Source organism: Onychostoma macrolepis, chromosome 23 (assembly GCF_012432095.1).
Source record: "Onychostoma macrolepis isolate SWU-2019 chromosome 23, ASM1243209v1, whole genome shotgun sequence".
Lineage (NCBI taxonomy): Eukaryota > Metazoa > Chordata > Actinopteri > Cypriniformes > Cyprinidae > Onychostoma > Onychostoma macrolepis.
In genome coordinates this window covers 12,303,944-12,316,261 of record NC_081177.1, presented here as the reverse complement: position 1 = coordinate 12,316,261, position 12,318 = coordinate 12,303,944, and the positions used below count along the sequence as shown (strand labels likewise).

Below are 12,318 nucleotides of genomic sequence, written 5' to 3'. Positions count from 1 at the left end.
AACCGTATCTTAGCTACTAAACTATATTATGTTATGATTTTAAATCTGTATTTAACCACAGAATGATCTCAAAGTAAAAAGAGGTACTAAAGTCTGATTTTGGGGTGGCTGTGCTTTAAAATTAAATGATTATAATCTTAATTCAAGTGATGAAGGATTTTGAAAGTCTGACAGTAATCGACTATAAGGTTAAACCTGCCTGCTTTAAATGTTTGAAAACAACTGACAGTTTAAAATTAAAAAATTTAGAAAATATAAATTGTAATCAAAAAGTAATCAAATGTAATCAGTTACATTACTTTAAAAAAGTAATTAAAATAGTTACACTATTTTTTACATAGGGTAACTTGTAATCTGTAACCCATTACATTTCCAAAGTAAACTTCCCAACACTAGATATACATATACACAAGATATATACATCTACTCATGTTAAAATAAAAGGAAAACTCAGGGGGGGAAAAAAACTGTCTGAAGTGCTGGACTGGCTTGTACCTTTTTAAAATACTCATTGTCGAAAGAAATCTTAGCAGTGCCCGACTGACGCACACCAGATCCATAATCAGGAGCCTCTTCGTCAGCTACAAAAACACAAATACCAAAGAAAAAGGACACAAGTTCCAAAGATTAGCTGAAAAACAACTTAAAGGACTGAATGCTTATAAAATCACATCAGATTGATATCAAATGTGCTTAATTAAATCTGAGCGGAGTCTTAATTAATTCATTAATATAGAGCAGCGCTCACCAGCGATGGCTTGGACCCCCACTCGCAGGAATCCTCGCACCTCTCCTTTCTCTGTTACTATAGCGACACGGTGCACCAGAGGCACAGGATACAGCAGGTTACTCAGGTACACGAAGGCTCTGGAGGAAAAAGAACGACAATTATAGTACTGCCCTGAGAACCGTCGCCGCCTGACTGTCTCATGCACACACAGCATGTACCAAGAACCATATGTATTAGTATGGAGGGTACAGGAGATGCGTAAAAAACAGCCGAGCAGTTGCACACAGTGACTTCCTTTCACTGCAGGGCCATGGGTTCATCTCCATTACCCTGATTAACACCATCAGAGAATAATGGGTATGATGTGTCAGACACTTTTACTAAGAGCTGACGCAAACAAAATGCGGCACTAAATAACAAAAGACAGAAAACGAATCCGTCAGCCTTGAAACTGAATGGCAAAGAAAAAGAAGGCCAACCAAATAAGAGATTGCATTAGAATATTTTATATTTTCAGAGGCTAGGGGGCACACATAGTCTGAATTTCAGGAGCTGTTTGCAGTCAGAGAGCTCCTCCTCCTCCCCCCATAGGCAGCCTCAAGGCCAAGATGGAGGAGAGCTATCACTGTAGCGCATCAGTGAAGTCACAATGACGCAGACCATTTACGCCTCTGCATCGATCCAGACTATGTTGCCTCTCTCCTCCTCTATCCTTCTCTCTTGTACAGCTGACTGATAAGTAACAGCTCTCAAGTACACTGAATGACAATTAATGTTAAAGGGAAAAAAGAATACAGACAAAATTAAATAAAAACATTAAACAAATAAACACAATTTTATATTGTAATACACAAGCACAATAAATGATTAAGTTAACAAAAATAAAGAAACTGGGGCTGTAAATCAAAGTTAATGTGTTAACAGATGGGATTAATACAGCATATTGTTACAATGTTATTTTTTAAAAGCTCTTTTTGTCTAACTGATCTGAACATTCCTTGTGTTCAAGTGTCTGTGTCGTATATACATACATTCAAAATAGTCCCTAGCAAAGCATTTGTTTCTCAGTCAAAAGAGAAAGACCATAGGAGAAACATCCAGAATGGGATGTTTAACAAAAGTAATTTGCATTCTTGTATGTTGAAACTGAATTCCCATCGAGGCTAAGTGCAATAATAACCCACAAGTGAAACACTGTCATTCATAAAAATGTTAATGTGAACACCAGCAGAGAACAAACGCAGCATGCCATTGGCTAAAAATCTGCATATGTAAGATTAAGTCCATAAAGTGCTGTGAACATGGTTTTATTATTGAATTCTTATATTATTACATTTGCGTTTCTTTATATTAGCAGTTCATTCTGATCGATTTTCTTGAATGCTATCCATAACACATTTTAATCGATTTACAGCCCGATTAAAATAAATACAATGGATGAAAACAAACACAAATGTGTACTAATGTTTCGAGTACTAATGTTAAACCAAACCAGACAGATGGAGGTTACATGTAGGCAGTGGAGAACTGGAGGAGGCATCTGGTATAGCCGTGTGAGCCGTTTCGTAGATCACATCTGATCTCACATGACTGGAAAATCTCTCCAAATTATCTTTAGATCATTAACAGCTGCACACTGAGCCACACAACTGTCTCCATTTCTCCTTGTCATTCATTCTCTTTCCAGCCCTCATTTTTCAGGTTTCCCCCCGAGCAGTGGCCACCACCAACCTGCCCACCAGGATGAACCATGGGGAACGGTCATAGAAGGGGTCCTGCCCATCGCTGAAGATGTCAGAGCCTTCCTCGGTCCCAGCGTCTGAGCTGGTGTCGTCCACGAAAGCCTCGTCATCCATGAAGTCCTCCATCTCGCTCTGCCGTTCATCGGCCAGCTCAGTGATCTCAGAATCGGTGGTGGAGAATGTGGGCGAGGGAGTGCGGTCGGCCAGACGCTCGTTCACACAGCCGTGAAAAATAGGTGAGCTAAAAAAAAAGGTGTGTGGGTAGGATGCAGGCACAAGCAAGAGTTTACAGGATTATTTAAAATGACCCACATTTAAGGGCCATGACTATACAATAGAAAACAATAAACATAGCAATTAATTATTCATGTACCTGCTATTTTTTTACATAATGGAGTAAGTTTTTACATTTTACAAAAGACATCATAGAAACTGTTCTAATCTTGATTAAGGAAATAAAACATGAACAAAAAAATAAATAAATAAATCAAAAAAAAAAAAAATAAATAATTTAAAAAAAAAAAAAAAAAAATCACAAAGAGTGTGTATAATGTGCACAGAAGAACAAAAAACAATCTAGATGTGAAATGAACATTTAAAATAATGACAAATGGATGAAAACATTGCATTTTTTTTAAAAAAGAAAAAAAGAAATAAACACTACACCAGCATACAGCAAAACACAAGCACATAATGATTGGGAAAACAATGCAAAACAAACAAACAAAAATCATGTGAATAAAAAGGGTGATTTAAATATGAAGAGAAAACTAACAGTGTTAATGACTAAACAAAGATGTCATGAATGATTTATGGGCTCCCTCTTTCACTAAGGGAGCAGATCTTTACAAACAAACAAAAAATTCTCACACACTTGCACCCCGTTTTAACCACAAAATATGCAAAACGTTTGTGAAGAATTAAACCTAATTTCACAGTATTTAAAACCACAGGACATAATGATTTCTGTTTAACATGCTCGATCATTTCTCAAGTCATGAAACAAGGTTAGGTGATTAGCATACCTCCCAACCAGCTTGAACCAATGGAAGCGGTCATAGAACGGGTCACTGCCGGTCAAAGCACCCTCCACATCCTCACTCTGATTGGACGAGGCCATCTCGCCTGCACGGTCATACATCTCTCGCATCTGGTCCAGCCTCTGCCTGTAAGAACATGAAAAGTCAAGTCACAAAATCAACTACACAAACAATGTTACAATGGCTGCATTTAAGTAATTTCAACTGGTTATCAGTTTATTTATATACAAACATGAGGTAATTTCAGTATTCCGAGGTGCTTGTCTGTGATGTTATTGTCGCCTACATAGAAAATGTGTTTTTGTACTACTATCCAAGAGGAAATTCAGGGCCAATCGTTTTTCTTTCTTTCTTTTTTTAAACACAAAGGTCAATTTAATTTCTGACAATCTTGACAAGGAGGAATTAAAATCATTTGGAAAATCTTTTCTGACCACTGTAATAGGGCTCTTATTTGACACTTGGCACAGCAATGAGAATTTGGGAATTTGACACAATGGAGAATTTTTTCAGAGTACCACTTAGAATGAACAATTTCAATAAAAACAATGGTTGAACTGTTAAAATAGGGCATTTTGAATATCATGTTGAATGTCATGTTGGAATATGGCCATGTGACTGGCCACATGGGAAGCAGACTTCTGAGTTGCTTGAATGACAGAACTCCTTTGTTCCCAGTGAATTCATTTCCATTCAAACAAGTTTTGTGAGGAGCCATGCAAATGTTCTATTATAAATGTCACCCTGATAAATTATAGCTGACAAATAGCGCTTTAAACTCCTTTTGAAGTTAAATAAATAAAATAAATGAATAAGAACATTTAAAAGAGCTTTGGGATTTCTAAATGGAATGGTTCCAAATAATAATTGCACAAGAAATAAGAGAAAAAACTGGCTGGCATCCGGAGGCTTACTTGAGTTTCTCCAGGGACCAATAGTGAGTGGCTCCGTTCTTCAAGTCCTGAACCTCCACAGCCACCACTGTTCGAGGGAAAGGCCTGGTGTCACGCTCTTTCTCTGGTTCTGGAGGCAGCAGCTCCGGGGGCAGTGGAGAGTAGAGGGTGTCCGTGAGTAAGACAAACTGGAACTGGACCTACAAATAGATCATGTAAATGAGACATAAAGGCATAAACAAGGATGAATGATGTATGGATGAATGAGTTGATGACTGAAAGATTGTAGGTTCAGACAATTTTGGAAACTGAAGTAATGTAACAAAGCTGAATACAGCATAAGATTTCCACACGCTGATGAAAAACTAATTACAAATCACCTTTGGCCCCATTGAAGCTAAAAATACAAATTTATAAATCATTCGAAAAATGTTTTTATCTCAAGGCTGAACAGCAGGGGTTTTCATGAGGTTATACACATATGAACTGAAAAAAAAGAGGCATAAATAAGTAAAAGTGAGGCAAGTGACAGAAAAAGAACTGATGAAACCGTTTATGTTTTTTGACATTAATGAGACTGTTGATAGCTGACACATGGGTAATGAGCAAAGCAACAGGGATCTGTCTGAGAATATGTAAATACAGCAGAACTTACTGGTAAACTGCCATCACTATGAAAAACTCAGTCATACGCTGTTTTACATCATGTTGTGGCGGTAAAAAAATGTAATTAAAAAAAATAAAAAACTGACCATGCACTAGACTTTCCTTTTTTCGGGGTTTCACACTGGGTGAAGTTAAAAACAGTTCAATGTTTTGATGACTGACAAATGTTTTCTGCACCTTTTTCTTGAGCTCCACACTGATGGCATTGGCTTCTTTGAGGTATACAGCGTTGCCCCACAGTTGGTCTCTGAGAGAGGTGAACTGGTGGTATCTCCACTTCCTGAAAGCCCACTGGGCCAGCTCATACTCATGCTGGGTCCAGGGCACTGCAACAATACAGGCACAACATTCAAACATGGCAAGGCAGTGATATACTGTAGCTGGTTGTAATTTTGCCAAGCAGGACGTCCTTATTGTTCCTAGAACAACATTCAATCAGTCAGACTATAAGGATAGTGAAAGGTGCAGGGGTTTATCTGTCTGTTATCCATGTTCCTCTGATTGTTGGGTGGTTTTGGTTGAGTTGAGGTTATGGATAGAGTTAGGACAGGAATGTGATTCAAACAATGTTGATTTAGGAACACGTCCTACTTACGCAATGTCCCAGAACAATGCACATAAACCTCTTTTGCAAAAAAAACGTAGAGCAGCTCAACACCTGATTCTGATTTATTTTGATTTTAGCATTTAAAATACATTACCTTCATCCTCTTCCTCTTCTTCTTCCTCTTCATCTGGGGTCTCTGCAGCCAGTGAGCGAGTCTCCACCTGTTTCTGCAGCTCTTGCAGTTTACTCTCATATACCTTTGAGAAGGTTTGATGAAGAGAGACATGACACGATCTTATCAGCATGACAAACACTCACTGAACCTTAGAGAGATGAAGCTTCAAGAGGATGGTTACACTGTAGCTCTATCAATTGTGTGCTAGTTCATGACAATGGAATGATAATTATATTTCTTAAATTACATTTTAATGACTTTGACTGAAGTTTAACTAAACAGCACTAATTTTGCACACAGAAATAGACAATGAAGACAATGCTGCAATGCAGCTTCTACGGTTGCTAGGGCATTGTGAGGTGGCTCAAATAGAAAAAGCTCACCTCCAAGTCTCTTCTCCCTAGAAATGTTGCACATCCATCTATGCAATTGTATAGCACAAAAGGTGCAGGATGAGTTACATGCTGACGTTTGATACTTTAGATTTTAGATTTGAACAAAGCCATAAATAACCCTTAAATATATGCGATTACAATATTGAAAATTTAATGCACTTTTAATTTTGATGTTATGCCATGGGGAGAACACATTTCTGACAGCATCCAAGACATGAAACCCATCCTGCATCCCTCCAGCAATTTTGAAAATGAAACAAATCAAGGTATGTTCTTCACTGCCGCATCTACTGAAGTTATAGAAAAAAAAATTCCATGGCGCCAAGACGTCTAGACATTTCACTACCAAAAGGCAACTGACATTTATAATACATTTAAAAAGTCATAAAAATGTTTCAGGTAGAGCAGACCATGCATTGTAAAAGAGAGGTATTTTGCATGCTGTTTCACTAAAACGTGGTTATATGTATCATTTTCCAGACATTTAAACAGATTTTACTGGTCCCACATTGTTTCTGTCTGTAAATTCAATGTCAAAACAGCTATAAATCTTCTTGCACAAGATGAACATAATCGCTCTGGATTTTAAGTCAAACTCATTTTATATTTAACTTCAGACTTATTTCACAACACTGACTAATGGCTGACTGCGGTCATACCTCCTAAGAGCTGTAATACGATAAAATGATCATGATAAATCTACTAATAAATATTTTAAAATTCTTTAAATGTGATTGCTATCAAGAATGTGTTTGTTTAGATGAAGACATTTTGCTCAGAATGTCAACAGTCAGTACATTTTAAACTTGTCCACTTTATTTCAGTCATTGTTTGAAATTGTGATATATTCAGCACAGTTCAACATAATAGCAATATTAGTAAACCATCAACACATTTTTGAGAATTAAAGATCATATGTTGCACAAAATCTCCCCCCCCTAAACAACACATTATAATACAGGGCCTTTTGGAGGCACTTGATATCACCATTGCATATAGATAAACACTGAACAGACAAGTGACATACCTTTAAAAAGGGTAAAAATACATTGTCCATTTGTCTTTATACATTTCCTTAGCTCCTCTTGTGGTAGTGAAGAGTAGCTGGCAGCACCATGCATTAATGTTAGCATAACATTCTTTATTGGAGCAGGGAAATGGCATGTCTAGATAGCAGTTTAAAATAAAGATAATCGAGGAGTGACTTATACTTTAATTTCTGTGCAGCACTGAAAGGTGAAGTGTGCAAGTTTTACTGCACTAAACAGATTTTCAAAAATAACGACTGTTTTTTAACACTCACCCTATCTGTCAGTGGACAAAAATAAGAGAGCCCCACCCCCAATCTGACATCACTGGTTGAGTCAATGTTGCAGTGTCTGGATTTACACTTGTCAAATTAAAAATCACACATTTCACCTTTAAACTAGAGTCCTACTTCTTTATTTATCCAGTTTCTTGATTTTACCTTTTGAAGGGAAAGTAATCGTGTTTTATGCCTTACCATAGAATGCATTCAATTGAAACAAGGCAGTATTTCTGGCAACAAAAGCATTCAAGTCCTTTATGCATATGAAGCAATGCTGAAGCCTGGACTTTTGACCTAGTTGGCTAACACTTGGCTCTGGCCAGAGGAGATGACATGAAGAGGATTTCAGAACATGTGCTTTGGTAATACGCAGCTGGTAATGGGTCACACTTGGGTGCTGAGGCACACTAGTGCATAATTACATCAAGGCTTAAGCAGGGAAATCACAGTGGCTTAAGTTTAAGGATGTACAACTACATTAACCCTACATGAACATAATTAATGAGTTAAAAAGGAAAAAAACAGTGGTAAATTTAATCAAGTGCTCAGTGGCATTACATATAAAGGCTGTGAATTCGTGTGAGACTAAACGAGAAAAAACTAAATGCAATGCAGCATATACCTGTCCAGCAAATTTGATTTGGCTTTTAAGGGTTTTCCTTCCCTAAAAACATGCTACAACTTTCAAAACAAGCCTTGAAAACCATGGAAACAGCCCTGTTAGAGGTCCTTTCCATGAGAAGTCTCTGGTGCTTTCTGTGGGCTCGCTTGCCACACAGCAGACACCCGAAAATAAATGCGATTCTAATCATGTTAAGATTGAGGAGAACAGCAGAGTGTTCTAGAACACTGACTCCATCCCGTGGGAACAGCCTGCCCCCCTATTGAGGATCAGAGTGCAATAGACAGTTTAGAGGAACAATAGATGCAAAGCACACTCTGAAGCCATTCTTTTACTGCGTTTCTCAAAAAGCATTGCCTCTTTGGATATGGATGTTTAGTGCAGAGTGGTTTGTACTCAAAATAAGGCAGAACCAAACTTTATAAAAACAAAGAGGCAGTTATTTTGATGAAAAAGAAACTGTTCTTGCCTAATTTAGAGGTGGTGTCTTTATCTTTCAGATTAAAAGATTGATGCAAAATCATTGTTTTCTTCATATATTGCTATTACTTATTTTCAGGCGTCAAGTACAAGAAAATGAATGTAATGTTAATGACACAGTGAGTCAATAAGGCACTTAAGAATTTTAAAAGCACTCCTTCATAATCTTCTACTCGTGTATATAAGGCAACTAGAAAAAGGCCTTTGCTGCCACCTTTCATATTTAAACTATTTAATGGGGAATACCAACCCATGGATTCCTAAAAAAAACTATTTGCAAAAAATGTAACATTAAAAATGTCATTTGCATCTCTGACATGCGTTTAGAAACATTCAAGAGGATATAAAGTTGGCTATTAACCTTCCAGCATTTACTGAACATATCACCCATGCATCTTGAATGCACACATATGACAATTGTAAATTAAAAAAACTCAAAATTCAAGTAATGTTTCAAGGTTCTCACTGGACAGTATGAAATGTTGCAGTGTAGTGGTTGTGTTCAATTCTTAGATTGATTCAGACCGTCAAGACCAGCAGCAAAACAACGGTAAACTGAGGCAAATCAGTGTAAAGTACTTCTCAATTCCATAATGGCATACTAAAGTTTAACAAACTTAATACTACAGTCAAGAACTAAAGGGTGTCTCTCTCAAAACTCATAGTTCCTAATACTTTATTGCAAAACAATGCTTGATTAATTAATCAAATCTCAAGGACACTGTTCTGAGATCTTGTCGTGGATTGGACATCTTTAACCATCAGACTTATTGCTAGACTTTTAACCCATATGCATAACTAACATGGATGGGGGATCAAATTATTGATTCAAGGTGCTCATGTGGTATTTTCCATTGCAATTTGAATCTACAAATGACAACAAGAACATTCAATCGTTTAAAACAAGTGCCACATAACAGTTGGACATGATGGGGACAAGCTGTCCAATGCTGTGATGAGTCTGTGATGTGTGATTTGTAGCGTCAACTAGTTCTGTACATGAACCTATGCCCTGCTTCCAATGTCACACTGTGGTTTCTCGACTGCCCTTCAAATTGGGGGCAGACATTTGCCTACGCATACGAGGTGGCGTGTAAAAATTGTTGTGGTGGCTCGGCTGCTGATTAGGTGGGTACTGCTGGTAGGTGTTGCTGGCATCAGTATTGTAATAACAGAACTGTGGATGCTGTTGTTGTGGATAATGATGCTGGTTTTGGTTGTAGCGTGGCTGGTAATAGGACTGTTGAGGGTGAGGGGGCTTCCTGTTCCCAGAATTGAGGGACTCCATAGAGTCAGAGGCACGCTGGCTACTGTTGAAGGAGTTACTACGACCTCGTTCATGGAGTTTGTGGCTTTGATTGTGTCTATGACTCAGGCCTTGCTCTAAATCTTTGCTTCTACGTTGACCCGTGGGACTAGGAAGAGTAGGGTAGGTGTGGATGATGGGCATCACTTGTTCTCTGGGCTCTGCAGCCTCCACTTTGCTGTCTTCCTCTTCCTGGACTGCTTCTTTGGGAACTTTCAACTCAATCACCTGTTCATCTGTGATAATGATATGAGTGCCAGGGGTCCAGGAGTTGCGATGTTTGGGGTTACTCTTGAAGGGGAAGCGTAGCTTGCGGTCTTCAGGTGGGATGAAGCGGTGAGGTCCGTTTTGTCTCCGGAGCTGCTTGGAAATCTCCTGTTGCTGGAGGTTCTTGAGGCGTACCTGCTCTTGTCGCATCCAACGCATACGTCCACGTCGGAACGAAGTTTCATCATCCATCATTGTAGACACCTGCTCGTCTGACTGTTCGCCGTTGGGTTTCTCCTCAAGAGCTTTGCCCTCACTGGAACTGCGGGCTCTCATGGGTGCACTGCGAGCGTTCTTCTCATGAGACTCGTTGGAAATGAGTGGAATCACTTGCTCCATCTTCAACATCTTATTCCGGAGAGCTCTAATCTCTTCATCCTTCATGTTGTTCTGCTTTTTCACCTCTTGCAGGATGTCTTCCAGTTTGTCAATGTGCACTTTTAGGTCATCCATGTCATTTATTCCTCGGCCGTTGGTTATGACGTCTTCGATTCGTTCGTCCCCGACCCCTACAGTGTCCCAGACATCTCGAGCCACAGCTCTCCAAGAATCGCGTTCATTCGGGTCTTTCTTGTTGTAGGTAGCACAAAGCTCTTTCATTTTTACTATGGCCAGAGCCTCAATCTCTTGACGGGTGTGATGGAAATCGTTCAGAGCCACCTCATAGCAAATTTCTTTGACTGCCTGGATCTTCAGATCAGAGATAGTCACCCATTTGGAGTCCTTTGTAAGGCGACGACGCTGAGGGATCTGGTACATTTTGACAGGCTCTCGTCTTTTACCACTGCTGGGTAAGCCACACTTTTTGACTATGGTTTGGAGCTTGCTGGGAGGAAGTTTCTCCCGAAGTGAAGTGATGAGTCTCCAGCTCTCCTCGCACGACCTCTTATCAGAGTCATCGCCACTATCAGAGTCTCCATCCTTGAGAGAACAAAACAGGAAACAAACCAAAGAGTGCGAAAAACAAAATGGGAAAATTAAAATGGGATATCGAAATCAAAAGGAATGTTTTCTGTAAAGAATGGACAGTGTTGTGATATGCAAAATGGGAACAGCTAAATGAGATGATGCTTTGCGATATGAGATAATGAAAGCAGAAGCACTGCTACTGGTTTGTTTAATGATGAAAGTTAACATTCAATTTATACATGTACATTTCTGAAGTATTTGTTTTTGACTATACACATCAGATACACAGGATTTCCGAATTACATATGTGAAACTTTCTAGAGATTTAAAAACCTTGAGAAAACAATATAATATTTAAGTGCAGAATATAAAAGTTGATTCATTAAACTGAGAAGAAAAAAAAAGTTTTAGAGAGGATTATGTACTCCCAGATGCATTTGACAATGCTTACTGTTATTTTTTTAGATTTGCAGTGTAGATACAAATTCAAAAATGACCATTATTCCCAAGTTGCATATCACTATAAAAAGTAATGACTTGCATGACTTTCATGATTATGAGAAAAATGTCAACAAAAAGGGGATAGATGTTGCTTGATCTGCTGTTTTTGCTGTTGCGCTGGTTTCTTTCTTTTTTTGTCAAGTTTAAATTCATGACATCCTCTTCAATTAGAGCTCTTGAAAGTCGCACCCCAAACATGCTTTAGTGGCATGCAGCAAAGCCTGAAGAGTTTTGCTTCAATCCGTCATATGAAGTCCTTGATAGTGAAGATTTGGTTTTAGAGTTTTTCTAGCTCTAGCAGTGGGTTAGACTCTTGCGTGTTTATTACAGGTCAGTACAGAGAAGAAAAAAAGAGAAAGGACAGGCTCTGAAGAGGTTAAAAGCATCGATTTCATCCACTACAGTTAAGAGGTTAGTTGAGAGAAAATGCAGTTTCTCATTTTCCAGGTCAAGTAAAACAAGGACAATACAAAAATCACAGTCAAATAACAAAGGAGACAGCTGGCGACCATGTAATCGTGGTTGTGTAATCAGTGCAGTGTACGATATCTGTGTTCTGTGTATGAGATTATATGAATGAGACCATCGGAGCATTGGAGAGCTTGTCATCATTGATTAAGACCCCCAGCATGGATAGCTGTGTTATAGCATGCCCTCTGTGCCTGGCCAGACACAGGTGTGTAGAACTCAAGGCTACAGATGTCAATGAGAAACCACATTGTCACTAGCCTTCATC

The 12,318-nt window shown here is 38.6% G+C and overlaps 1 protein-coding gene across 8 annotated transcripts in view; it reads right to left on the bottom strand.

The window, feature by feature from the left end:
- kif1b (kinesin family member 1B) overlaps window positions 1-12,318 on the bottom strand; it is a 74,119-nt gene that overhangs the window by 18,654 nt on the left and 43,147 nt on the right. For 4 of the 8 annotated variants that reach the window (XM_058762254.1, XM_058762256.1, XM_058762255.1 and 1 more), the window contains 7 exons: window positions 5,773-5,875; window positions 5,249-5,397; window positions 4,427-4,605; window positions 3,498-3,638; window positions 2,462-2,713; window positions 749-867; window positions 496-581 (listed from right to left, as the gene is read on the bottom strand). In XM_058762254.1, the coding sequence (XP_058618237.1) occupies window positions 496-581; window positions 749-867; window positions 2,462-2,713; window positions 3,498-3,638; window positions 4,427-4,605; window positions 5,249-5,397; window positions 5,773-5,875 (1,029 nt within the window). Of the gene's footprint in view, window positions 1-495; window positions 582-748; window positions 868-2,461; window positions 2,714-3,497; window positions 3,639-4,426; window positions 4,606-5,248; window positions 5,398-5,772; window positions 5,876-6,982; window positions 11,094-12,318 lie in introns of those variants that run through there. The other 4 variants (XM_058762258.1, XM_058762259.1, XM_058762261.1 and 1 more) reach the window with 2 other exon arrangements.